The sequence below is a fragment of the Stegodyphus dumicola genome, chromosome 9 (assembly GCF_044657685.1).
Source record: "Stegodyphus dumicola isolate Sdum_Otavi_A_Nest chromosome 9, ASM4465768v1".
NCBI lineage: Eukaryota > Metazoa > Arthropoda > Arachnida > Araneae > Eresidae > Stegodyphus > Stegodyphus dumicola.
The window spans coordinates 17,411,123-17,439,089 of record NC_140776.1 but is presented as its reverse complement, the minus strand read 5'-3'; the positions used below and the strand labels follow the sequence as shown (position 1 = coordinate 17,439,089).

At 33.0% G+C, this 27,967-nt stretch overlaps 1 protein-coding gene across 3 annotated transcripts in view; it reads right to left on the bottom strand.

Moving 5' to 3' along the window:
• LOC118193355 (cell adhesion molecule Dscam1-like) overlaps window positions 1–27,967 on the bottom strand; it is a 978,906-nt gene that overhangs the window by 158,114 nt on the left and 792,825 nt on the right. For all 3 annotated transcript variants that reach the window (XM_085823255.1, XM_085823256.1, XM_085823257.1), the window contains exons 16-17: window positions 11,402–11,472; window positions 7,737–7,977 (exon numbers count right to left, since the gene is read on the bottom strand). In XM_085823255.1, coding sequence (XP_085679381.1) covers window positions 7,737–7,977; window positions 11,402–11,472 — 312 coding nt within the window. The remainder of the gene's footprint in view (window positions 1–7,736; window positions 7,978–11,401; window positions 11,473–27,967) is intronic.

The window sequence follows — 27,967 nt, the reverse complement described above, 5'->3', positions numbered from 1 at the left end:
TATATTAGTTATTTCTGCATATATATGTAATAAAAACAAATTTAGAAATACTAGAAAACAAAAAACAAACAACGGAGAAATACTGATGGCGTAGATTTGCGGCGGACCACAGGACAGCAGACAGGAGACCATCAACAGAGCAACTGCACCATCATTACGACTTTCAGCTTTTGTGCTCTATTGATGGAAACTATCTACCATCCGCTATCAGAGGTATTTATTTGAAATAAAATTTTACAAAGTTACAATGGTTGTGCAAGTATACATATGACATACAGAAACATATTATTGCGGCGGACCACAGAAAGATAAGAAAACCCTGTGTGCGGTCCCCGCAAGTCACAGTTCCCAAGATCTTACGACATGTCACACGACATAGTCTGACATCACAGACGCAATAATTGGTTTCAGTTGACAGTGCAAAAGACATAACTTCACGACCAGTTTCAAGAAGCAGGCTGAGATCGTTCCAGATATAGAGAGTCAGAGGAGGTAAAATACTACTGAAAAATTAAGGAGGCGTAGCTAATTCAGGTTGAAGATTTTTTCCACAGGAACAACACGTAGAATGGTTCTTGAACTCTCAACTAGAGACATCCTCGTTAGCAGGTTCCTCAAGTCACGAGGATTATACTTTACTAAAATAATTATTCTATACTATCCATGAATAATATATATATATATATATATATACATATGTTACGGTGAAACACCGAAATCTGGAAATTGTCGAATTTCACGGTGAATGTCAACATTCACATAGTCGCTTGGTGTGTGTCCGAAATATTTTCCAAATACTCTTATTTCTGACTTACACCGGTGAATGTCGACATTCACCATGTACTAATGGAACATATAACAACATATAACAATATGTTGAATGTTATAAGAATATTATATTTCCTTCTGCGTAATTCATTCGCGAAAAAACGCACTTGATACTCAGAATAAGAACTTAAGAACCTAAGAACTTAAAACACACAGTACATTCAAAATTAGAAAGGAAAATAATAGAAGTTATAAACTTACCAAATTATGTGATTCAAATCTTATTTATTGCAACAATTTAAACTATTATGACACTTTGAATTGCACAAGAGGCCCTTGCTTTTACAACTGCATTTATTTGTGGAACACTTCCTTTTGGAATGGCAGCGTGTACATATACTTTTCTCTTTTCGACCTACACCAAAGCATATCTGTGATTGTCGACATACACCGGTGAGGGTCCGAATGTACAAGAATGTAAAGAAATATTCGATCTTTCACCGACGTATTTGGTGAATGTTGACATTCTCCGGTGAAAGTCGACATTCTCCAATTTCGGTCTTTCACGGTAACATATATATATATATATGCAGAGAGCTTCTCTTAATTGTAATAAATATGTTTTTGAGTTCAGAAGTGCACTACTTGCTGCCAGTAACCACATACCATACTGAAGAAGAAGGATTCTGATTGCGTAATATGCTTTAATGTTGAATCGATAGTGATTAAGAAATTTGGCAGTCAAGGCGTATTAAATTCCATTTTTATTTAAACTGGCATTTGTGGCCATAATTCACTTAAAACTCTAACCGTGCCTATTTCTAGAAGATTTACATTTTGGATACTAACTTCTGCCACAGAAAGAGAGCAAAACGAAACAGCGTTCACACAGCACAAAATTTAAATCTAAAGTGCGCATTTAACCAATATGGAAGAACCTGGTTTGTTTTGGGGGGGTCAGAAAGGTTTCAGTTCTCGAAATTTTTAGTTTATTTTCCGAGTCATCTACGTCATCAACCTTACGCAAGCCATGCGACATAAATTTATCTAGAAGTGACGCAGTCCAGAATTATTATTATTTTTTTTAGAATAAAGAACAAATAACCAAGTTAAAAAGGGAGAATTAAGAGGCTACTACTAAATTAAATTATAAAGCTGACATAAATACTTTTATCTTACACACACACACACACACATATATATATATATGTAAGACATAATAAAATACGATGGCTACGTTAGGAAATAATTGGCAACCTCAAAATTGACTATTCTAAATTTGGTGTTCTCCCCCCAAGTTCACCTTTTCTCCCAAATCCGAAATCTTTCCAAAATCGTATGATCGTCATATAACGCTGCTTGCAAAGAGTACTAAAACCTAAAACGCAGCTTAGCTGTACAGATGCACAAGCCTAGTATAAATACTGCTTCGTGAGCAATTACGTCATTCCTTCTTAACTTCTCCTGCCCTACCAAACATCTCTGCGCTGCCATGCTTAATTGTCTTCCTTGTTCTGTATCTAAGAATCCGGGTACAAAAACAATTATTGTATTTAACTATGATCGAAAAATATCTTGTCTACAAAAAATTATTGGATGTGCATTACCATGGAATAAAATTATGGTTCCAAGCGGCCACGTCTGTCTTCGAGTATTATCTTTCTAACTACATAGTTAAGCCTCTCCAACGCAAATCCGTTGCAACTTTCTTTCTTCAAGACAAAACATCACATATATATATATATAGTACAAACACACAAAATTTACGTTTTTACACTTGTCTTTCGCAAGGAAAATTCTTGCCGATAAACTGTTTATTGAAATTAATCAAAATTAAAATGTAACTCCGCTACATGCAAAATTGGCCATAGAAAACTGAATACCTAATACTACGTATGTAAAATAGAAAACGGAAAAATATGCTTCTGGATTTGTGAACAAAAGGCAATTTTTTTAAAAAAAATCTGTAGTGGAAATGACAAGATGTACAATATTGATGGGATGACGATATATCTTTTATTGTTAGGCTATGATTAGGCTATGATTTTTCCCTCACGGATATAATTAATGTGACCATTTTACAGATATAATTTTAATGTGACCATATACTATTTTAATTTTTGAATGATTTCGCTAAAAGGGGTCACGTTGCCAGTTTTCTCAATTGGAAAGCGAACATTATTTGATTTAAAATGGAACCATTATCTTTCAAGAAATATTCAGTTTCACATCTTTTAAACTTTCCTATTCCTATTTGCAGGAAGTTAAGAGATTTACAGTCGCCATAGACAAGAAAATAACTTTTTTCCGGATGATTTTCTCAACAAATTTCTGAAAATATTTATTGCAACTCTAAACAAAATGGATGCTCTCGAAACAGACCGTATCTATTCTTAAACCTGAAATGAATAATATCTTAAAATTTTATCACTGCTTCAATATAAAAATGCATTTTCGTTCACGAGGTAACATATAACTAGTCTAAGAAATAAGGATTTATGTGAATTTTCGAGGTAAACTACAAAATATATTCCTAACGTTTCTTTTTATTTTATTCAGAGTTTTACTGCGTTTTACACTTTTGTGATTTCTGCTCTGAATATGATATATAGCGACTGAACACCAAATGAGGTAGAAACTCAGTGGGAAAATTCTGCAGTCGAAATTTCCCTTTCGAAAACTGGCAACAAAGGAAAGTTTGAAAGATATCGATTTTGTAAAGAGCTAAGTCACTGCTGTATCCAAAATCTTGAATTTCTATAAAGACAAAAAGCAGTAAAATACCAATACAGAATGTTTTTAAATACACTACTGATGAAATAAAATCTTTAAGAAAGATGCAATTGAATTTAAACTTTTAGAAACGGAAACTTACACGAAAAGAAATAGCATTTTCCGTCGAAAAAGCAATGGCATTGATCAGCGTACGTATATTTCTGTTAAGCTTTTTGCTTGAATAAGTAATATCTTTTCTCTCCTTCGTACGAGCAAAATTAAATTACACAAATAACTCTTTTCTGTAGATATTCAGATTGGGCGAAGAAGAAGAAAAGGCGGCTGAAATATTTTCCAATAATGCAAATTAAGCAAAAGTATAGTGACTGAAATATTAAGCTATTTATGAAAGCTGTACTTATTATTAATGTTTAACAGCATTACTAAAATTAATATGCAAGACTATTTATACCGATTCACATACAAAATAAATACAGCTAAATAAATATATAATAATTTATTTAGCTGAAGCTAAATAATATATTTAATTGCACATAATAATAGCTAAATAAATATAGAAGTATAAATTATACAATTTTATTATACACAACTTATTTTATATTGTTAGGAAATGTCCAGCCGTGGTGGGATAGCTTCCCCGCAAAGCAGGTTTAAGGTTGCCATAAAATAGCAAGGAAAGGCAGGGTTGACATATTTGGCGAGAAACCACCCATTTGGCAACATTTGGCGAAAACATTGGCGATATACCATGAATGGATGGCGAACCTTTTGGAACGAATTCTTACCGGTGCAGTCCAGAATGTTCTCGAACACAAGCCGAATGCTATATAAACCCTGCTGGTGCGCAGTCAGAGAATGTGCCTCGTCTAGCGAGCTGATAGTCACTCACTGAGCGAGTGTCTGAAAGTCTAGCACCGAGTTGGTCGTCGAGTGCATCGAAAGAGTCTCTTAGTGTATCGCGGTTAGTGCATCGTCGAGAGAGTGTGTTGAGCTCCGGGAACGACTGAACCGTTGAGTCGCGAGCTGTGCTCTGTGTGTCGTCGAGTGCATATCGAGTCGTAGCGTGGAGAGTCTCGAGAGTACGTGGAGTTCTGAGAACGACCAAGCAGAGTCAGGAGCTGTACTCTGGTGCAGTGAAACTGTCTTCACCGTGATAGCCTGATTGCCTGAAGGCTGTGTCCCTGATTCTTCCAGAGAGTTTATAGTAGATCTTTGACGACTGTAAAACGTGACTTTGGAGCTGTCCTGATTAATACCGGCCAATAAAGTGTGTTTCGATACTTCATCAAGTAGTGTCGTCGTTATTCACTCCAAATCCACACGAACCCCGTACGAACGTGAAGGAAGAAAATAACGTGACAACTGATGTCAGAAAAAAACGCAACTATATGCTCACAGATGCTTCTTATAGACTGATATTATACATTTAAGGGATAACAATCGTTAATTCTTTCATATCTTTTAGAAAAATATGAAAAGGTAAATATGCAGAACTCCAAAGAAAATAAAATAAAAAAAAATAAATAAATAAAAATAAAAATAAACATCCAAGGAGAAATCCGCATTCGGTAGGAAGACTAGTATTAAAAAACACGTTAAGATGCTCTGTCTAAAAAAATATATATATACACGGATTTTTTTAAATAATTAAATTTATCGTAGATTTTTAACTTGCTGTTAAGTCTTTTTTTGCAAAGCTCTTAAGGAGACTACAACATACATGAAATTGAGTTTTTAACATTTAGAAGTGAAAAAATATATATATATATTAATCACTAAGACATAGAATAAAACTTAGTGATACACATTCCAGAAATTTTTTTCAGAGAAAACCTTGATTATCGGGGAAATAAAATTAAATTTAGACAAATAATTAAATATATTTTGTGCTTTGATTTAAAGGCATGAATATAATCCCACAGGAAGGTGTGCATACATAGCTGAACAAATAAATAAAGAAAGAAATTTAAGCAAGTTTGGAAATAGATAACTATTCAGAGAGGTTTTTTTAAGTAAAGATTTTGATGTGCAATTAAATATTTCTAACAAATGCTTATTTACTGTTAAAATAAGACATAACTGTCGTTAGCTTCGAGATATATGCGTCATTCAAGATACTGAAATAAATTTCTATTTGTTAAACCACTGTAGAAATTGAAATTAATGGTGATATTTTTGCTACTATTTTTTCACATTTAGGAGGGTGAGTATGATGAGGAGAGCACCACTTTGTTATCTCGTTAGAACTATCAAATGGCAAAGTGGTCTTGTGGTACATAAAGTAAAGCTTAAGTGCTTTCACCAAAACCAGGATGAATTAAGTCGTTTATCTGATAATTTTTGTTTCATGCCGGCCAATAAAGTGTGTTTCGATACTTCATCAAGTAGTGTCGTCGTTATTCACTCCAAATCCACACGAACCCAACGAAATTGTTGATGGTGATCTAGCACCATGATATTGTTCTTGGTGGAAAACTTTCCTATGATATTGCTTATGAGTTTAATAATCTTATCTCAGCGAAACTGAGTGCGGCAGTCATGTTAGTCAAACAGTTAAGTGTAATAGGACCAGCACATGGGACGTGCCATTGTATGTGGTCAAAAACTAATACAAACAAGGCAACAACCACTGGTGTTGAGGATTTTTCCTAACAAACATCGAAAGCATTATTAGTACGTATCTGTTAACTCTTTCGCATCGATAGAAGTTAAAATCTGTTCTTCTCGAACGTTAGAACGTTAACAATAGCCTACTTAAGTGATCACTTCTTTCCTGGGGTAATTTATGTGGTTTCACCCAGTTTACGGTGTCTGAAAATTTCCCCTTAAGACAGGATTGCAAGTGCGAACATCAACAGCTAAACGCTGACGCTAAACAGAGGAGACAGAAGGTTAAATAAGACAATCATTCTAGTGTAAGTCGCTTCAGAGTAATTATTGGCACGCCATTTAAAAACTTCTGAAAGCAATTAGCCATGAACTAAGGTGATGGGGAAAAGCATTACGTAGAAAATGGACGAAGGCGTTTGGGTGACCTGCGATGTCTGAACGCTAGGGCGACTTCGCTTTGAAAGGGTTAATTTTGGAAATGCGTATCACACGATTCCGTTTTATGTATGACTATCACGCACCAAAAATTTAGACTCATATTAGATTCAATTTATATCAACTTGGTAGGTAGGTAGGTATGACGCGATCCACCCTTCTGGAAAGCCCAAGCTCAGCTTATGGCTTTTTTTGGACCGGCCACGAAGGAAAAACATAAAGGCCAACACAACATGAATGAACGAAGTCTCCAGAAGCTTATAAACTTGGTAGAAAGAAGACTCCAACTGATGGAAAGAATAAACTCGAAGCTTAGAATACACAGAAAAATCATCGAATATCGTGCTTCCACTAAGGTTTCTACTTAGTGCTTTAATCTTTCTCTGCAGGAAGTTTAAGAAAAAATGTAGCTACAGCTGTACCTTAAAACTTTCATACACAGATTGACTAAGAATATCGGTGACATTAAATTGATGGCATGAAGTTCCTTCCAGCTTTCATATGAGTAATCTTACGTAATTATCAATGGATAATCAATGCCAAAAAATGAAATATAACATTCTGCTTTGAGGAAAATCTGAGTTTAATTTCATTCACCTCATGACCCCATTCCCGTTCAAGTATTTCCAGCAAGACTCAGGACGTGATTTACAAACCGCTTACAGTTTTCAAACGTAACATATACCCAGCATATACTTCTGAAACTTGCAAAAGTTTACGATGTATTACAGTTTTGAATAATCCTCTTTTTAATGCTATTTTGCATAAGCTTCATTTGCTGCGTCTAATTAATCAATAAAAGAAGATATGACAGAAATTATATTTTTTAATTCGTGTTGTCAAATATAAAGTTTCATCATATCTTTTTAACAAAAACATATGAACTTTTCCCCGTTGTTAACAAAGTAACGTAAAGTACCAATAAATTATCAGTTAAGGACAAATCTCTCAATCGCGAATTAGCGAGCTAAAGTAGTTTAGAAATGTATTGAATAATATCGTAAAATTTAAATTGCAAGTAAATCAATAAAAAGTAGTTACGAAATATGATTATCCATATAATTTGCAGTTAAAGAATTCAATTACGGTATGCGTACATTTCATGTATACTTACTAAAATTATTACCAATTCTGACAGATACATTAAAACGCGTTCTTTTATAAAAAGCACATTTGAAGCTTATTACCATTTTCATGGGTTTTTACGATAGTGTCTTTCGAAGGCGGCCCAGCTCCTTTATTATTGAACGCTTGCACAGTTATGCTGTATTCAGTAGCTCTGCGAAGGTTGGTTATCGTGCATTCCATTGTTGAATCAAATTCACTTTCTTCAATGGTCTTGTAGATGTAATGGTCTTGAGAGTTCAGTACTTTATGTCCCACATAATAACCTCTGATTTTTCCATGAGTGCTTGATGTAGGAGGAGGCTAAAATAGAAGTATAGTGGAAGTTAGAATGAGTTAATATGTTTACACAATTTGTTTAAATCTACACACGTTTGATGATGAATATATACGAAAGTAATAATTTTAATAGTGTGATTTCAAAAATTAATTCAAAATGCTCGTTAAAATATTCAATTTATCGTATAGAACTATCAAAGACCGAGTAAAATTCACAGCAAAATTGGAAAGATACGTTTCAGAGTTTATTCAAACAGTTTAAAATAAACATAAAGAATTCAAAAGTATTTATAGTACTATACGTTCAGCTTCCGATTACCCAAGGGCTTAAACCAGGTCCGGAATAATGAAACGTTATCCAGGGAAAATTAAATTTGTTTACTGTTTACAATGCAAAGTGAAATAAAACAATGAATTTTAAATTAAAAGACGAAAATGCATGCGATATAATATTGATGAAAAAGAAGGTGCCATAGTCATTTATATCTTCTTTAGTTTTTAATAAGCTTTATTCTTCCCTTACTTATATGGTTTTCTTTACTTTTTAAATCTTGATTTAATTTACGTAACTAAATGAACTTAGTTTCCAGTTTAAAATTCTTGACTTTGCAGTCAGTTGAGCTAATCAAAGGAAATAAAGGGTATCATGCTATTGCAAAAAATCACATACATTTTCGGTTTTAAGTGGTAGTTTATATTTAGTCTATTCAGCAATAAAGCCTGTTTGTTTCAATATCACAAACTTGTTACCTGAAAGAACACATTCACCAATATATGCAATATATACCAATATATGGGCGTCCCAGTTCAATTTACGTGTTCCGCCCTAAGGCACTACATGGAAGGAGGGGATGCTTTCGTAGAGGAATTTCAAGGGAAATTGGCTCCTATTAAGGGGGCTCGTAAACCTTAGAAACCTTAAGACCTTCGAATACGTTGTAAGAATTGGGATAACTTATTTAATTTAAAAGCAATTGTATCCAACTTTTTACTGCTCACTGCATAATACAGCTGCTTTCAGAAATAGTAACCAGAAATTTTGTTTTGCCAGAAATATTTTTATAATTTTATCTGCGTTGTGATGAAATGTTTTATACGTTCACGTCATGTTTCTCTATCACTCGCATGAAATTTTAAAAATGTCTACTTTAAAAATGGAATTCTTTATATGGGCAGTATCTTCTAACTGAAGCAAAAATCTGATGAATATTAAAAAAAAAATTATGCATGAAAGCATTATAGGTTCTTTTAATAAAATACATTTTATATACTCAAATCCAAATAAAATAAGAATTTAGCATGATATTCTTAGAATTTTTGAGTTCACAGTAGTTTTAAAATGTTATAAAAGCTATTCATTAAATATGGTATTCCCAGCTATTGCAACAATGACATATGCTAAGATATTAAGTTTTTAAGGTGTACGACGCTAACACGCTATAAATGCGGAAACGCTCATGCAGGCAGCCCATTTGCGGGATTCGAACTTCGGACCGAGCGACCAGTGCTCAGGGACTTTACCGCTTGGCCGCTGGTGGACCAGCCCGAGAAATTGGGATAACGTTTTGATACAAGGGGACCTAATTTTCGGTTTAGCTTTGCGTTCACCACGCATCAGTTTAATTGTGTTTATGAATTGTCATATAAAACAAGATTTTATGTATTATTATAAAATGCTTTTTTCTGTCATGAGAATATTTAAAGACAACTGAACATTCATAAATAGTTACAGCTTCAATATATTGCCATATAAATAGTTTAAAGTACTGAACAAATTATACGTCTATGCACGGAATGCATAAAATATTTTGAAATAATCATATCAATGCAATATGAATCAGCAGAAAATATTAAATAATATTTCTTTGATCATTTAATTAATAAATAACGGATTAATTGCTCATCACATTATAGCCATCATACAACTCTCATATTTGAACCATCGTGAGAACCAAGTCAGATTTTAACTCCTTCACATCGATATATACCAAAATTTATTTCACTCAAACATCTGAAACGCCAACATATTTTGGTATTTTTGTTGAAATGGATTTCCTTCCCCTGTGTCAAGTAGAATGTTACAGCGCTAACAGTAACCTAATTAAATGAAGCGATAGCTTTTCTCTTACGATCTTCGTGAGCTTTCACAATTGTATGCAGCTTTCCCTTATGACAGGATTGCAACTGCGAACATCAATAGCTAAATATTGACGCTAAACAAAGGAGAAAGTTGGTGCATTCAAATAACAGAACTATCTTTAGTCGCTTTAAAGAAATGATTGACATGTCATTTAACAACTTTCGAAAGCAATGAGACATACATTAACGTGATGGGGGAAGCACTAGATAGAAAATGAGTCAGGCGTTCAGGCAACCAAAGGTTGAAAAAAAGAGCAGAAGACGATTACTTGGCTGAGAGAAAAGAATTCTTTAATGAAGATCCTTCTAAGAAAACTAACTTGTATTCAGTATTTTTTATATCTAATCGCAAGGCAAAGCAAGAAGTTCAGAACATAACAGAAGTGGACGAAAGCCATTTGCCTCAGCCAGTGTCTGGCACGCCAGTATCGGATTGTCTCGGTGTAGCTAAGAAGTGCCCCACAGAGACGATGTTGAGCTCTGTTCATGAGTTCCATAAGATCAGACAGTAGACAAAATCGTCGCACACCAATTCTGTAAAGACGTTCGCCCAGGCAATCATGGCCTGTAAGCAGCCAGAAATAGGCCACAAGATTACGTCGTGGATAATCTGGTTGGCGAGAATTACTAGTGTTCAGTAAGCTTTATGAATATAGCTACAGAAGAATTTTTTTTAATGCCTGGGTACTTTATAGTATTAGCCTTGAGTCCCTTACATGTGTTCGGAAGTGATGGCTCTTTCATTACGGAAGCACCTAATAGGTGACCACCGGTTGCCTCGAATGAACTGACGGATACATAAAACCATACCTTCTCCGGGACTCGAACCCGGGCCCATAGCTATGGCAGTCAGTGTCACTAACCACTATACCGGCTGGGTGGCACAGCCACAGAAGAAAAGCTACCAAAAACAGACACAAACCGGCAAAGGCAAAACGCATAATTGGTCTGATCGATTGATTTGTAGAGGACTGCCATAAAAATGCAATTTGCAATAAAATGCAAGGTTTCAAAACTAATGCTATAAAACGATGTGTGTACGTATTTTTAAACATAAAATGAGTGATTTATATGTTCTTTTGACAGTAATTGCATAACTCACTTAAGAAGACAAACATGAATAAATTAGGAATTTATATGAAAATATCACAATTTAAAATTAATTGCATTCATTCGGCAAAAGTTTAACAATTATACAGGTAAATGAATCCACAACTTTCTAATGTTTATAATTTAAAATCTTCTAAAATAATGTGGATTTTTTAATATACATTGGTGCAAAAGTAATATAATTTCTTTACCTACCTACCTTCCATATTACACGTATAGAGTGAGTACTAAGTGCTACAGCTTCCACATGCGTCGGTGGCTCACTAGGAACTTGAATTAAAAAAGAAAATGTAAAACTTCTTTTCTGCGCACAAAATAAAAATTAATACATTGCATAAAATTTATAAGTAATTATTTTTAATTTAAATCTATAACATTCATTTCATAATCTAATTTATTTTCTATGTGAATGCCACTTTTCGAACATGAAATATATCCCAAAATCTGCAGGAATTTTCAAAAAAGAACAAAAAATAACAGAAAAGCAAAATGAATCATTAATGATAAATTAAAATATTTTATACATTTGTCTCTCCATAAAATTCAACATTACATTTTTCTCTCCATAAAATTCAACATTTAATTTCAGAATTTATGTTTATGAAATAAAAGTGTCTTAAACAAAGTTTCGAAATAGAAATGTGTCTTCGTAATCAAATTACGGTGCTTTAAAATTCATTATGACCGAATTGAAAATAACATCGGCTTAAAATATCAAATTACTCGAAATTCATACTGAAAAAGAAGTCTCCTGTCAGAGGATATGTATTCAAGTAATTAACAAGAAAACTTGTAAATAAAGAACAATTTCAGTGTCAAATTTCAACATTTTGAAATGCAGATTTTAAAATAACATACTGTTCTTTTAATATACTCGTATATAGGATTTAATGTAATTTGATCTAACAAAGGATTTTTTAATAATTTCTTTAACAATTATTTTTTTAACTTCCGATTTTAAGTCTTTATCCTTCTTACATATAAACCTATTATATTTTCAAACTGAGTGAGTTAATTACACAAATTGCTCTGGAACAGGTCGTAGAGACCTTATTTTGCACTAATCAATTATTTTTATTTTAAGAATTTTCCTTTCCCTTCTGATTTCAAGTTCCAGCCAGAATGCAAATTTAAACTATGTATGTGCAAAATATCAATGAGTTCGGAAGTGGTATTTAAATAGCAGAATTTAAAAGTTGTGTAACATTTGTATCATAGTCTCCGTTCAGACGGTGATACAAATGCCATAACTTGTTTAGCCGAGCTTTGTTACCAGGTTCCCAGTCCTCGCTCCGTCACAAAAGCTGGTTTAGGGACTTTTGCATAAAGTTCGAAGTTTTTAACTTTATGCCGACTTAGTATAAGAGCAGACCAATCAGAGCAAACTCTCGAAACCTACTAAGTAAGAAAGCAGAGCGGGAAATCTGCTGATACATCCACACATACGCAAATTCAGTTTCTCTAATGGTCAACGGCTTGGACCCTGTCTCGCAGGGCTTCCCAATTTTGAACAGAGCTTCCCAGGTTTATGCCTTATGACTATACTTCTATGACATTTATATCACCTTCTGAACGGAGCCTTAGATGTAAAAACGTTCGGTAGGCCTACAGCCGGTAAGCCATGAACGAGTTTATGCCGCGAGTGAGATTTATGCCGCGCGTTTGCAAGTAACAGTGTGGTTGAATATTTGTACTAGGCAGGTACTTGCTTTTAGCTATTTGATATTTCAGACTAGACTATGCTGTGTGCAGCCGATAAATTTGATTTAAATTGAAGTAGGAGCCAGTCGTGTAGTTAAAACTCAATTCATTCTGATTGTATACACTATTTTGTGTTTGTCGCCATAAGTAGTGCTTAGTTTATGAGCACCGAGTGTGTGCGTGTTTTGTTTAGTTTAGTTAAAATAAAAAAAGTTCTTAAAACCTTCGTCGGCAATTACCTGTTTTTTCAAGACATAGCGAGGATTCGCTATCTCGTGTTTAGTCTACGTTTTGTGCTCCCTAAAAGAATAAGACTACAAGTGCAGCCGATTTCCTTCTTCTGACTCAAACAAGAACTACTGTATAAATCCCTTTAGAATACAGTGGGTGTGGACATGATTGCCGTTTGGCACGATGAGATCTCGTGTCCTCATATCTTTGGTAATTATAACCATTTTTCCTTGAGAGCCGTTAAGTTGTTCAGGGTTTGTGAATGGTAATCTTGCTAACAGATGGCAGCGACAGATTACATCGTGTGTAAATCTTAATGTCCATTGCTTGTCTGACAATGCTAAGGCAGAAATCGGAAACTTACTGGCCGCTGCATGACAATTCAAACCCCAAAGTAAAAGCATTCGTAGGCTTAAAACCAACCCTTTATTATGGCCAGCAAAGTTGCCGCAGAATCCCTGCGCTGTTGCTACCTTTTTTCCAATTTCAGATATAGCTTGAAATTTGCAGCAAGAGATCTCTTCGAATATAGAGGGGTAGCTGAGGCGTATGTTTCGCCTTAGTTTGCGGGAGGGGGAGACCGTAAAGGTCCAATATGTGAATTCTGCTTATGGGGAAACGCTACTTGGGATTTGTTAATGTCGTCGTTCTTATACACTGGTGAAATAAAATAAGAGAATTTGCATATTTTATCGAATTGCATGAAAAGAACAGAACTGAAGGAAACAACCACTGCTTCTAGATAAAATTGCAAATATTGTACGGTAAATATGTAAGCGTACACCTCTGTGTACGCGGAGTCAGCAAAAAAACAGTCTTTATAAGCGCGTGGAGGGTAAGACAAATTGCATTCGCTAGCACACCTCGGCGAATTTCTTGGAATCTTGCAGCAATCGGTTAAAGCAAGATGATGGAATCAGGGGGCGAATTGTGGGCAGGCTAGAGGGAGGCCAATCGCAGGTCCAAATATACAGAAAGTTTAATTACGCCCAGCGTCGTGTGTAACCTATGGAAACAGTTCCAGAATACTGGATCCATCGAGAAAGAGCCTGGGAAGGTCGTCCAACAGCAACGACGGCCAGAGAAGATCGCTATGTGTCCATTTTAGCGAGTAGTAACAGAGGGACTACACCTTCTCAGCTCTCTCGGGACCTGTATACAGCCACCGGAACCCGTGTAACAAGAATGACTGTTTCCAAAAGACTGAATGCGAGAGGTTTGTTTGCCAGAAGACCGGCTGTTTGCGTCCCACTCACGTCTATGCACAGAAGAGTCCGATTAGCATGGTGCAAGCGACATAGTGATTGGAGTACGGAGCAATGGGCGACCGTTCTGCTCACCTACGAGTCCCGTTTTAGCTTAACCACCGATTCGCAACGTACTTTCATATGGAGGGAGACAGGGACCTGCTACCTACCCTCCAATGTCCGCGAAATCAACAATTATGGCGGTAGCGGTGTAATGGTCTGGGCAGGCATCATGTTGGATGCCCGCACACCTCTCCACGTCTTTGAAAGAGGCTGTGTGACTGGTGTGGGGGATATAGATGAAGTCTTGGTGCCCTATGATCGCCTGTTCCGGGGTGCAGTGGGCACGGGTTCATCTTACAGGACGATAATGCGAGGCCACATAGAGAGAGCGCTTCTCGTCGACGAATTTCTCCAGAGTGAGAATATGCGCCGGATGTTTTGGCCAGCCAGATCTCCAGACCTCAACCCTATACAGCATGGGATGATCTGGGAGAGGCAATTGCAACTTGAAACGCTCACCCGAGAACCCTCCAGAAACTGAAAACAGCGTTGTTGAATGAGTGAGAACAATTGTCACAGGCACTAATAAACTGCCTTATTTCCAGAATGACGTCACGCTGCGAGGCCTGTCTGGCTGTAAGAGTCGACCATACCCCCTATTAACCCACTTATTTTGTGTCTTCTGTAACCGCTGTTTCAGACCTTCAGACTCCTATGTGTGTTACACACGAACATGTGTGTCTATTATAACTGATGAGTATTTATTTTATTTGTATTATATCAAACTATGTTCACACCAAATTTTATTAAAATCTGTTCAGTGGTTCTGGAGATCGTAGATCAAATATGAAAATTCTCTTAATTTCTTACATCAGTGTAGATCGCACCAGTAATGTTGATGGATATTACTACCGTGCTACTGGCGAACCGCTAACTCGAGATACTTCAGGTGATGAAAAAACGACTAAAACAATCAAGGCAGAAATGAACTTTAGCCTAAAACGTTGAGGAAGCATGCCTTTTTTCAAGCAATCAAAGTCATCTCAAGACTCATTCCCTTTCTCAATAAATTTAGTCCATCTGATAAAGCTAAAAATCCGGTTTCCTTTTTGATTTATGCAGTAATTTGGTTTTATTATCTATCCTTTGAGCAAATATGTATTATTCATAATTCAATTTCCAAACTTAATAGTTAGAAATCTATTCCTAAGTCAGAAATAGTTGCTCTTTACATAAAAGAAAATATCATAACCCAGAAAAAATTCCCCTTCTAAACTTCTTGTTAAATTAATTTTCATCTGTTGCGTTGCAAATTTTATCTTCAGATTGAGTTCATTTAACTAGTTTTACTTATGAATGCGGAAGATGGATTAATTAAAAAATATCAGTATTATTACTTTGATTAAATATGCCTGTGGATAAAATGGGAATTAAATCTCAAAGAAAATAGAGGCAAGCAGTAAGTAAAAGAAATATATATGTACGATCATGTTCACTTTATTTTAGATAAAATGGTTTCCGAAAGTTAGTAGTTACTTATTTTAAAAGCGTGCATATATTATAAGATTCGGATATCAATGCATAAAATAACATATTTATGATTATGATGCAATTTTCTTTCAGTTTATTCAAAAAGAATAGACGAGTGCATTTATGGAACTTATTTTAAATTCAATTTAAATCCATAAATTACGCTTCTAAAATATGAATATTGCTTAGGAAACTATTTGGAAATTTAATAAAATTGTTTCAATACCATCTACTAAACGAATTTTTATTATATTCTTTCACTGTATCCGCGTGCACATTAAGTATTAATTTTTAAAAGAGTGGAATTATATTACAGAATGCCGACTTGTAATATTGACTTTTATATCTATTTTATATTTATTCAGACCATCTTTACTGTTCTTTGGAAAATTGAAATTTTGAATTGGAATTTGCAGTTGGAATTTCAATTTCGAACATATGGAACTGTAATTTTGAATAAAATCTACAGATGAAAAAAAATCAGAAATTGGTTTTATTTCTCGAAATGCAGAAATGGTCTTGAAATCCGAAATTAATTCAGTATTTAATTAAATATTCTAAATTGTTAATTTTTCTAAAAAAATTATTGGATTCAGTCGTAAATGGAATGACAGATATATATATATATATATATATGTCTTCAAAATTATAGGATAATGAGAAATAACAGAAATAAAACGTAAATGATACTTAAAATTATTAATAGAAATTTGTACAAAAGCAGTAATTAACATAAAGTACAATGTTTGACAGTGGATTATTCGCAAAATATTGAAATTAAAACCAAATTTATGGAAACTGGAAAATGATGGAAAAGATAAGGCACCTTCTGAGGAAAAAAAATGTTTTTTTTAAAAATGGCGTGTGGTCATCTCGGACAGATATGCATCTTGATTGCCTAGACTTCACCAAAGTGTTGATTACATTTTGAGGAATTGTAAGCCACTCTTCTAAATGTAGACATTTCAGCTCCTGAAGGATTCGGGGAGGAATTTAGTGAGGTTTTATATGGCGAACTAAGACAGGAGATGGGAGACCATCAATAGAGCAGCTACATCAACATTTCGACTTTCAGCTTTTGTGCTCTATTGATGGAAACTACCTACCATCCGCTATCAGCGGCATTTATTTGAAATAACATTTTACACAGATACAATGGTTGTACAAATATACATATGACATACAGAGACAGATTATTCAGGTCTTGAGGTGTTTACATAGACGGCAACGTTTACAATAAAGCTTATAACATAAATATTTAGAGAATTGTTAGATATGTTGAAAATTTAAGTTTACAGACTTTTTTATATATTAATTTTGAAGAATAACCAAATTATATAACATAAAATATCATTATACATTTTAAAGAATTTAGACATATATAATTTAGAAATAATTAAGCCAAATTGAAAAAAAATGAGAAAAACACAATATAGAATAAACATTAAATAAATTTAGAAAAATGTAAAATGTAAACTAGTTATAAATATTATAGATATGCTAAAAATAAATAATAAATAAAATAATAAAATATTAAAAATCTTACATTTATAAATATTCTACTAATAATCTTATAGTTAAGGAATAATCTTATAGTTATGAAAAGTATTATAATTAATAAGAAAAGGAGTATTGTAAATTTATTGAAGAAAAGATATTTAAGGTAAGTGCTAAGAGAAGGAGATAGTAAATTAAAAAGTGAAAGATTTGGGAAAGATGATTAATATTGAACCACTGTTATAAATGTTGAAATATTATAAATATAAATCTTGATAACTAAAGTACAGAGTTATAATCAATATATGACACAGTAAATGTAATAGTAAAACTGTGTGTGCATATGGCAAAGCCTTGAGGGCTATCTGCCTAAGGGGAGGGATGCCTTCGTGGAGTACTTTCTAAGGGAAACTGGCTCGTATGCACGTTACACATAGGGAAATGTAATAGTAAAAAATATTAACAATAATTAGTACTAGTATTAAATAGGTGGTGTTGGTGTATTTAATTATGGCAAAGCACACGAGGGCTATCTGCCTAAAGGGAGGGATGCCTTTCGTGGAGGACTTTCTAAGGGAAACTGGCTCGTATACACGTTACACATGGGGAAAACTACGAAAACGCCCATGCAGCCAGCCCGTTCGCGGGATTCGAACCTCAGACCGAACTACCAGTGTTCAGCGTCTTTACCGCTCGGCCGCTGGTGGGCCTAGTATTAAATAGGAATAAAACTACTGATAGTAAGGCTAGTGAAACTGCAAAGCATTAAAAAAATTGTATAATGTAGTAGAATCTGACAGTATAATGATAAACATAAAATAATATAATTAAAGATGAAGTAGATTAATGACAGTAAAGGTTATTAGTATTATAGATGTAAAGGATTAAAGAGATGAAGAGTTGAAAAGTGAATATTAGGAAAAATAGGATTAGTGTTAATATCTTATACATTGCTAGTTATTAAGGAAGTCTGACAGTTATGATCATAATGTATTATAATCAAAATAATAAATGAATAAATGATATGTGTATTAGTTAATAACTAAAGAATGATAAAATCTGAGATATGTAAACATCTAAGGAACAATAATAAAATAAAATAAGATGTTAGGATAGAAACATAAATGAGATGATAATACACTTATTAATGTATGATAATATTATGATAGTAAAGATATAATGAACGATAATGATATAATATAAAGCACTGAAATACTTACATAAATTAGTTGATAATATGTATAAATGTAAGCTAGTTAAAAAGATAAATCTTTAAAAACTATACACTTAATAATGATGTGTAGGGGTCTACTGTACAAGGGAATAATATATATAAAAGTAGAGAGGTCAAAGTCTACGAGCTCTTTAAAGTATCCAAATATGCAGAGTTTCAAATTCCAAGTATAAAATGTCTTAACGTTGAAGCTAATGAATATTTAGTCTTCTTTCTGCAGTTTCAATGTTGAAAAATGTTAGAATGGGGTTATAAAGTAAATTGATAGAAGACCCACATTGAAGTGACTATAATTGTTTTAGTGTTCATAATAATCATGATTTTCTTGAAAGAAGAAAATTTAGTTAAATGGTAATCCATATAAATGTTTCTAGAAGAAAGTCTAAAAATAAATGAGTAATCTGTAACTGTAAAAGGCAAAAGGTAAACAGTCTTTGAGAATATAAATATAAGAAACAGTCCTTGTGTCTTGAATATAAGAAACAGTCCTTGTGTCTTGAATATAAGAAACAGTCCTTGAGTTGTAGTCAATATATGAAAAATATTTGAGTAGAAATTCATTAAAGTCAAGATACTTGACATATAAACATGTACAGTGATGAAGGCAGTTTAGAGAGGACGTAATTTGGATAATTATATTTTCAGAAAAAGCATGATGATATCAATTTTGAAGAAGGATGAATACTTAGTTTACGGAAGTTCCCTAGTAGGTGGGAGTATGCTACGTAAATATTTACTGTATTTTGAGATTGTCACAATTTAAAGATAGATAAGTTATAAGTGACTGCAATTTTTTACGAAGTATATTGCTTTTCTTGATTTGTTTGAGCCAAAGTAGAGCAGATGCTGAATTATATGGCTTAAGATGAAATTCTTTAGTAATTTGACAGTGAAACAGATAATGGTCTATTGTTCCATCGTGTCCACAAATGCATTGGCTTGAAGAATGTAATCCAAATTTATACAGATAGAAATGTAATCCACTATGACCTGTGAGTACAATTTTGTTTGCACGTTCAGTAGATATTAAATTATATTTTCCATATTAAGAAATTCAGAAAAAGCATGATGATATCAATTTTGAAGAAGGATGAATACTTAGTTTACGGAAGTTCCCTAGTAGGTGGGAGTATGCTACGTAAATATTTACTGTATTTTGAGATTGTCACAATTTAAAGATAGATAAGTTATAAGTGACTGCAATTTTTTACGAAGTATATTGCTTTTCTTGATTTGTTTGAGCCAAAGTAGAGCAGATGCTGAATTATATGGCTTAAGATGAAATTCTTTAGTAATTTGACAGTGAAACAGATAATGGTCTATTGTTCCATCGTGTCCACAAATGCATTGGCTTGAAGAATGTAATCCAAATTTATACAGATAGAAATGTAATCCACTATGACCTGTGAGTACAATTTTGTTTGCACGTTCAGTAGATATTAAATTATATTTTCCATATTAAGAAATTCAGAAAAAGCATGATGATATCAATTTTGAAGAAGGATGAATACTTAGTTTACAGAAGTTCCCTAGTAGGTGGGAGTATGCTACGTAAATATTTACTGTATTTTGAGATTGTCACAATTTAAAGATAGATAAGTTATAAGTGACTGCAATTTTTTACGAAGTATATTGCTTTTCTTGATTTGTTTGAGCCAAAGTAGAGCAGATGCTGAATTATATGGCTTAAGATGAAATTCTTTAGTAATTTGACAGTGAAACAGATAATGGTCTATTGTTCCATCGTGTCCACAAATGCATTGGCTTGAAGAATGTAATCCAAATTTATACAGATAGAAATGTAATCCACTATGACCTGTGAGTACAATTTTGTTTGCACGTTCAGTAGATATTAAATTATATTTTCCATATTAAGAAATTCAGAAAAAGCATGATGATATCAATTTTGAAGAAGGATGAATACTTAGTTTACAGAAGTTCCCTAGTAGGTGGGAGTATGCTACGTAAATATTTACTGTATTTTGAGATTGTCACAATTTAAAGATAGATAAGTTATAAGTGACTGCAATTTTTTACGAAGTATATTGCTTTTCTTGATTTGTTTGAGCCAAAGTAGAGCAGATGCTGAATTATATGGCTTAAGATGAAATTCTTTAGTAATTTGACAGTGAAACAGATAATGGTCTATTGTTCCATCGTGTCCACAAATGCATTGGCTTGAAGAATGTAATCCAAATTTATACAGATAGAAATGTAATCCACTATGACCTGTGAGTACAATTTTGTTTGCACGTTCAGTAGATATTAAATTATATTTTCCATATTAAGAAATTCAGAAAAAGCATGATGATATCAATTTTGAAGAAGGATGAATACTTAGTTTACGGAAGTTCCCTAGTAGGTGGGAGTATGCTACGTAAATATTTACTGTATTTTGAGATTGTCACAATTTAAAGATAGATAAGTTATAAGTGACTGCAATTTTTTACGAAGTATATTGCTTTTCTTGATTTGTTTGAGCCAAAGTAGAGCAGATGCTGAATTATATGGCTTAAGATGAAATTCTTTAGTAATTTGACAGTGAAACAGATAATGGTCTATTGTTCCATCGTGTCCACAAATGCATTGGCTTGAAGAATGTAATCCAAATTTATACAGATAGAAATGTAATCCACTATGACCTGTGAGTACAATTTTGTTTGCACGTTCAGTAGATATTAAATTATATTTTCCATATTAAGAAATTCAGAAAAAGCATGATGATATCAATTTTGAAGAAGGATGAATACTTAGTTTACAGAAGTTCCCTAGTAGGTGGGAGTATGCTACGTAAATATTTACTGTATTTTGAGATTGTCACAATTTAAAGATAGATAAGTTATAAGTGACTGCAATTTTTTACGAAGTATATTGCTTTTCTTGATTTGTTTGAGCCAAAGTAGAGCAGATGCTGAATTATATGGCTTAAGATGAAATTCTTTAGTAATTTGACAGTGAAACAGATAATGGTCTATTGTTCCATCGTGTCCACAAATGCATTGGCTTGAAGAATGTAATCCAAATTTATACAGATAGAAATGTAATCCACTATGACCTGTGAGTACAATTTTGTTTGCACGTTCAGTAGATATTAAATTATATTTTCCATATTAAGAAATTCAGAAAAAGCATGATGATATCAATTTTGAAGAAGGATGAATACTTAGTTTACAGAAGTTCCCTAGTAGGTGGGAGTATGCTACGTAAATATTTACTGTATTTTGAGATTGTCACAATTTAAAGATAGATAAGTTATAAGTGACTGCAATTTTTTACGAAGTATATTGCTTTTCTTGATTTGTTTGAGCCAAAGTAGAGCAGATGCTGAATTATATGGCTTAAGATGAAATTCTTTAGTAATTTGACAGTGAAACAGATAATGGTCTATTGTTCCATCGTGTCCACAAATGCATTGGCTTGAAGAATGTAATCCAAATTTATACAGATAGAAATGTAATCCACTATGACCTGTGAGTACAATTTTGTTTGCACGTTCAGTAGATATTAAATTATATTTTCCATATTAAGAAATTCAGAAAAAGCATGATGATATCAATTTTGAAGAAGGATGAATACTTAGTTTACGGAAGTTCCCTAGTAGGTGGGAGTATGCTACGTAAATATTTACTGTATTTTGAGATTGTCACAATTTAAAGATAGATAAGTTATAAGTGACTGCAATTTTTTACGAAGTATATTGCTTTTCTTGATTTGTTTGAGCCAAAGTAGAGCAGATGCTGAATTATATGGCTTAAGATGAAATTCTTTAGTAATTTGACAGTGAAACAGATAATGGTCTATTGTTCCATCGTGTCCACAAATGCATTGGCTTGAAGAATGTAATCCAAATTTATACAGATAGAAATGTAATCCACTATGACCTGTGAGTACAATTTTGTTTGCACGTTCAGTAGATATTAAATTATATTTTCCATATTAAGAAATTCAGAAAAAGCATGATGATATCAATTTTGAAGAAGGATGAATACTTAGTTTACAGAAGTTCCCTAGTAGGTGGGAGTATGCTACGTAAATATTTACTGTATTTTGAGATTGTCACAATTTAAAGATAGATAAGTTATAAGTGACTGCAATTTTTTACGAAGTATATTGCTTTTCTTGATTTGTTTGAGCCAAAGTAGAGCAGATGCTGAATTATATGGCTTAAGATGAAATTCTTTAGTAATTTGACAGTGAAACAGATAATGGTCTATTGTTCCATCGTGTCCACAAATGCATTGGCTTGAAGAATGTAATCCAAATTTATACAGATAGAAATGTAATCCACTATGACCTGTGAGTACAATTTTGTTTGCACGTTCAGTAGATATTAAATTATATTTTCCATATTAAGAAATTCAGAAAAAGCATGATGATATCAATTTTGAAGAAGGATGAATACTTAGTTTACAGAAGTTCCCTAGTAGGTGGGAGTATGCTACGTAAATATTTACTGTATTTTGAGATTGTCACAATTTAAAGATAGATAAGTTATAAGTGACTGCAATTTTTTACGAAGTATATTGCTTTTCTTGATTTGTTTGAGCCAAAGTAGAGCAGATGCTGAATTATATGGCTTAAGATGAAATTCTTTAGTAATTTGACAGTGAAACAGATAATGGTCTATTGTTCCATCGTGTCCACAAATGCATTGGCTTGAAGAATGTAATCCAAATTTATACAGATAGAAATGTAATCCACTATGACCTGTGAGTACAATTTTGTTTGCACGTTCAGTAGATATTAAATTATATTTTCCATATTAAGAAATTCAGAAAAAGCATGATGATATCAATTTTGAAGAAGGATGAATACTTAGTTTACAGAAGTTCCCTAGTAGGTGGGAGTATGCTACGTAAATATTTACTGTATTTTGAGATTGTCACAATTTAAAGATAGATAAGTTATAAGTGACTGCAATTTTTTACGAAGTATATTGCTTTTCTTGATTTGTTTGAGCCAAAGTAGAGCAGATGCTGAATTATATGGCTTAAGATGAAATTCTTTAGTAATTTGACAGTGAAACAGATAATGGTCTATTGTTCCATCGTGTCCACAAATGCATTGGCTTGAAGAATGTAATCCAAATTTATACAGATAGAAATGTAATCCACTATGACCTGTGAGTACAATTTTGTTTGCACGTTCAGTAGATATTAAATTATATTTTCCATATTAAGAAATTCAGAAAAAGCATGATGATATCAATTTTGAAGAAGGATGAATACTTAGTTTACGGAAGTTCCCTAGTAGGTGGGAGTATGCTACGTAAATATTTACTGTATTTTGAGATTGTCACAATTTAAAGATAGATAAGTTATAAGTGACTGCAATTTTTTACGAAGTATATTGCTTTTCTTGATTTGTTTGAGCCAAAGTAGAGCAGATGCTGAATTATATGGCTTAAGATGAAATTCTTTAGTAATTTGACAGTGAAACAGATAATGGTCTATTGTTCCATCGTGTCCACAAATGCATTGGCTTGAAGAATGTAATCCAAATTTATACAGATAGAAATGTAATCCACTATGACCTGTGAGTACAATTTTGTTTGCACGTTCAGTAGATATTAAATTATATTTTCCATATTAAGAAATTCAGAAAAAGCATGATGATATCAATTTTGAAGAAGGATGAATACTTAGTTTACAGAAGTTCCCTAGTAGGTGGGAGTATGCTACGTAAATATTTACTGTATTTTGAGATTGTCACAATTTAAAGATAGATAAGTTATAAGTGACTGCAATTTTTTACGAAGTATATTGCTTTTCTTGATTTGTTTGAGCCAAAGTAGAGCAGATGCTGAATTATATGGCTTAAGATGAAATTCTTTAGTAATTTGACAGTGAAACAGATAATGGTCTATTGTTCCATCGTGTCCACAAATGCATTGGCTTGAAGAATGTAATCCAAATTTATACAGATAGAAATGTAATCCACTATGACCTGTGAGTACAATTTTGTTTGCACGTTCAGTAGATATTAAATTATATTTTCCATATTAAGAAATTCAGAAAAAGCATGATGATATCAATTTTGAAGAAGGATGAATACTTAGTTTACAGAAGTTCCCTAGTAGGTGGGAGTATGCTACGTAAATATTTACTGTATTTTGAGATTGTCACAATTTAAAGATAGATAAGTTATAAGTGACTGCAATTTTTTACGAAGTATATTGCTTTTCTTGATTTGTTTGAGCCAAAGTAGAGCAGATGCTGAATTATATGGCTTAAGATGAAATTCTTTAGTAATTTGACAGTGAAACAGATAATGGTCTATTGTTCCATCGTGTCCACAAATGCATTGGCTTGAAGAATGTAATCCAAATTTATACAGATAGAAATGTAATCCACTATGACCTGTGAGTACAATTTTGTTTGCACGTTCAGTAGATATTAAATTATATTTTCCATATTAAGAAATTCAGAAAAAGCATGATGATATCAATTTTGAAGAAGGATGAATACTTAGTTTACGGAAGTTCCCTAGTAGGTGGGAGTATGCTACGTAAATATTTACTGTATTTTGAGATTGTCACAATTTAAAGATAGATAAGTTATAAGTGACTGCAATTTTTTACGAAGTATATTGCTTTTCTTGATTTGTTTGAGCCAAAGTAGAGCAGATGCTGAATTATATGGCTTAAGATGAAATTCTTTAGTAATTTGACAGTGAAACAGATAATGGTCTATTGTTCCATCGTGTCCACAAATGCATTGGCTTGAAGAATGTAATCCAAATTTATACAGATAGAAATGTAATCCACTATGACCTGTGAGTACAATTTTGTTTGCACGTTCAGTAGATATTAAATTATATTTTCCATATTAAGAAATTCAGAAAAAGCATGATGATATCAATTTTGAAGAAGGATGAATACTTAGTTTACGGAACTTCCCTAGTAGGTGGGAGTATGCTACGTAAATATTTACTGTATTTTGAGATTGTCACAATTTAAAGATAGATAAGTTATAAGTGACTGCAATTTTTTACGAAGTATATTGCTTTTCTTGATTTGTTTGAGCCAAAGTAGAGCAGATGCTGAATTATATGGCTTAAGATGAAATTCTTTAGTAATTTGACAGTGAAACAGATAATGGTCTATTGTTCCATCGTGTCCACAAATGCATTGGCTTGAAGAATGTAATCCAAATTTATACAGATAGAAATGTAATCCACTATGACCTGTGAGTACAATTTTGTTTGCACGTTCAGTAGATATTAAATTTCTTGAAGAAGTTGGAATAAATAAAAAGGTGCGTCTGCCTGTCGTATCAGAGACCCATTTTTATTTTCAAAGGGTTTTGAGATAGTCTTCTGATTGGTTATTCAAATATAATAGGAGATATGGTAGAAAATGCTGAGGAAGTGATGAATTATTTAGTGTATATTTTGCCAATTGGTCTGCCATTTCATTGGCAGTTGTACCTGAGTGAGCTTTTGTCTATTTAAATTTGGGTCCGAGATTAAGTGTAAACAGAGATAGAAGGTGATGTATGGGACGTATTATTGGTGATCTGTTATGTCCAATTATTGCAAAGATGCTGGATCCACTATAAGTAATTATGATACTTGTTAATGTATTTTGGAATACACAGAATGCACTGCCAATGCCTTAATCTGATTTGGATCCATCAGTATAAATTTGAAGATTGAAATTATAAATTCATGAAGTTGGAATTAAAGATTTTGTAAAAAATTGAGAAGGTTTTATATACAGATTGTGTTCTAAGAATTCATAATTATTTGAAGAGTAAAGGTTATTGTTAAATGAGCTTGTGATACATAATCTTGAGACTTGGACTTTTATGATTTCATTTTTCATTGAACAATTGATGGGTGGTACACGAGCGATGATTTGAAGTGCATTTGTAGGAGTAGTTCCTTATGCTTTCGATATTAATAATAGAAATGGTCTTTGAGGCGGATTGTAAGTGTCGGTGAGCGTGGGTGTTCAAATTATTACCCCAGGCAGAGGCTCCATGAAGAAGTATTTTTTCAATTACTGTAGAGTACCATATTTTTTGGAATAGTGGATTGAAGCCCCAGGTACTTGAATGGCGCGTAGTGAATTGGAGAGTACAAGCATTTTATTTTTTAAGTATTTGATATGTTGATGCCACGACAGATAACTGTCTATCACTATGCCAATATATGTTAAACTTTTTTCAAATTTTGTTTTATTTTGAGATAATTTTCTAATAGGATTTCTTATATTTCTTGCTGAAGATCCTGTTTTTGGTATATATAGAGCTCTGAACCTTTCTACTGGAATTTTGAGTTGTTTAGCCTACTTGATGAAGATAAATAGTAAATTATTAGAATTTCTTCTATTATTTTTCGATTATTGCCGCAGACTATAAGAAGAAAATCATCGGCATAGGCCTGAGCATGAGTATGAGGTATATGATCATATCAGAATAATACGGTTTTGGCGATTAAGTTCCAAAGGTTTGGTCCCAGGCATGAGCTTTGTGAACAGCCCTTAGTAATTTTATAGTTTATTATATCACTATTTGAAGTATATTGTAAATTTCTATTATGTAGGTAGTCTTCTATTAATCGTGTAATATCTTGAGGACAGTCAATTGATTTGAGGACGTTGATTATATCTTTCTATCTTGAGTCGAAAGCACATTGAATATCCAATGAAATTATTACTGAGTGCTGTTTTGGATTTTCGTGGAAATTGGTTTTCGTGGATTTTTTGGAAATCCAAATTGGTTTTCGTGGATAATTCTATTTTTACGTAAATGGTAAGATAGTCTTGATAATATGATTTTTTCTAGTAATTTTCCAAGGGAGGGAAGGAGGTTGATTGGTCTATAAGATAAATTATTGTTTATGGGTTTATTCTTTTTGAGAAATAAAACTATTTATGCGTCCTAAGACATCCCACACATGCTCAATTGGGTTTAGTTCTGGTTAGTAAGCTGGAAAAACCTTTGGAGTAATATCTTCTGCCTGCAAATATTCTGGCACCACATATGCTCGAGGAGGTCAGACACTTTCATCCGTTAACCGATGGGTAACCGAGGGGTAAACTCTCTTCGTAGATGGATTCGACGAGTTTGACTTGAATTAATTATAATTTAAATACATTGAAATTGTTCATCGGCTAATTATGGATACAGAAAAGCAAGGATTTTTGCAGAAGAGAGATTTCAATTAATTTCAATGTTTCTCCCCCTGATGAAATGATATTGAGATTGATTGAATTCCTCTTCTGTTTGTGTTCTTTTTTCTTTAAATTTCATAATTTTTGAAGAGAGGTTTTCCTTGTTTGAAATGTTTTAATTTTAATATTTTAAAGTTTATTGTT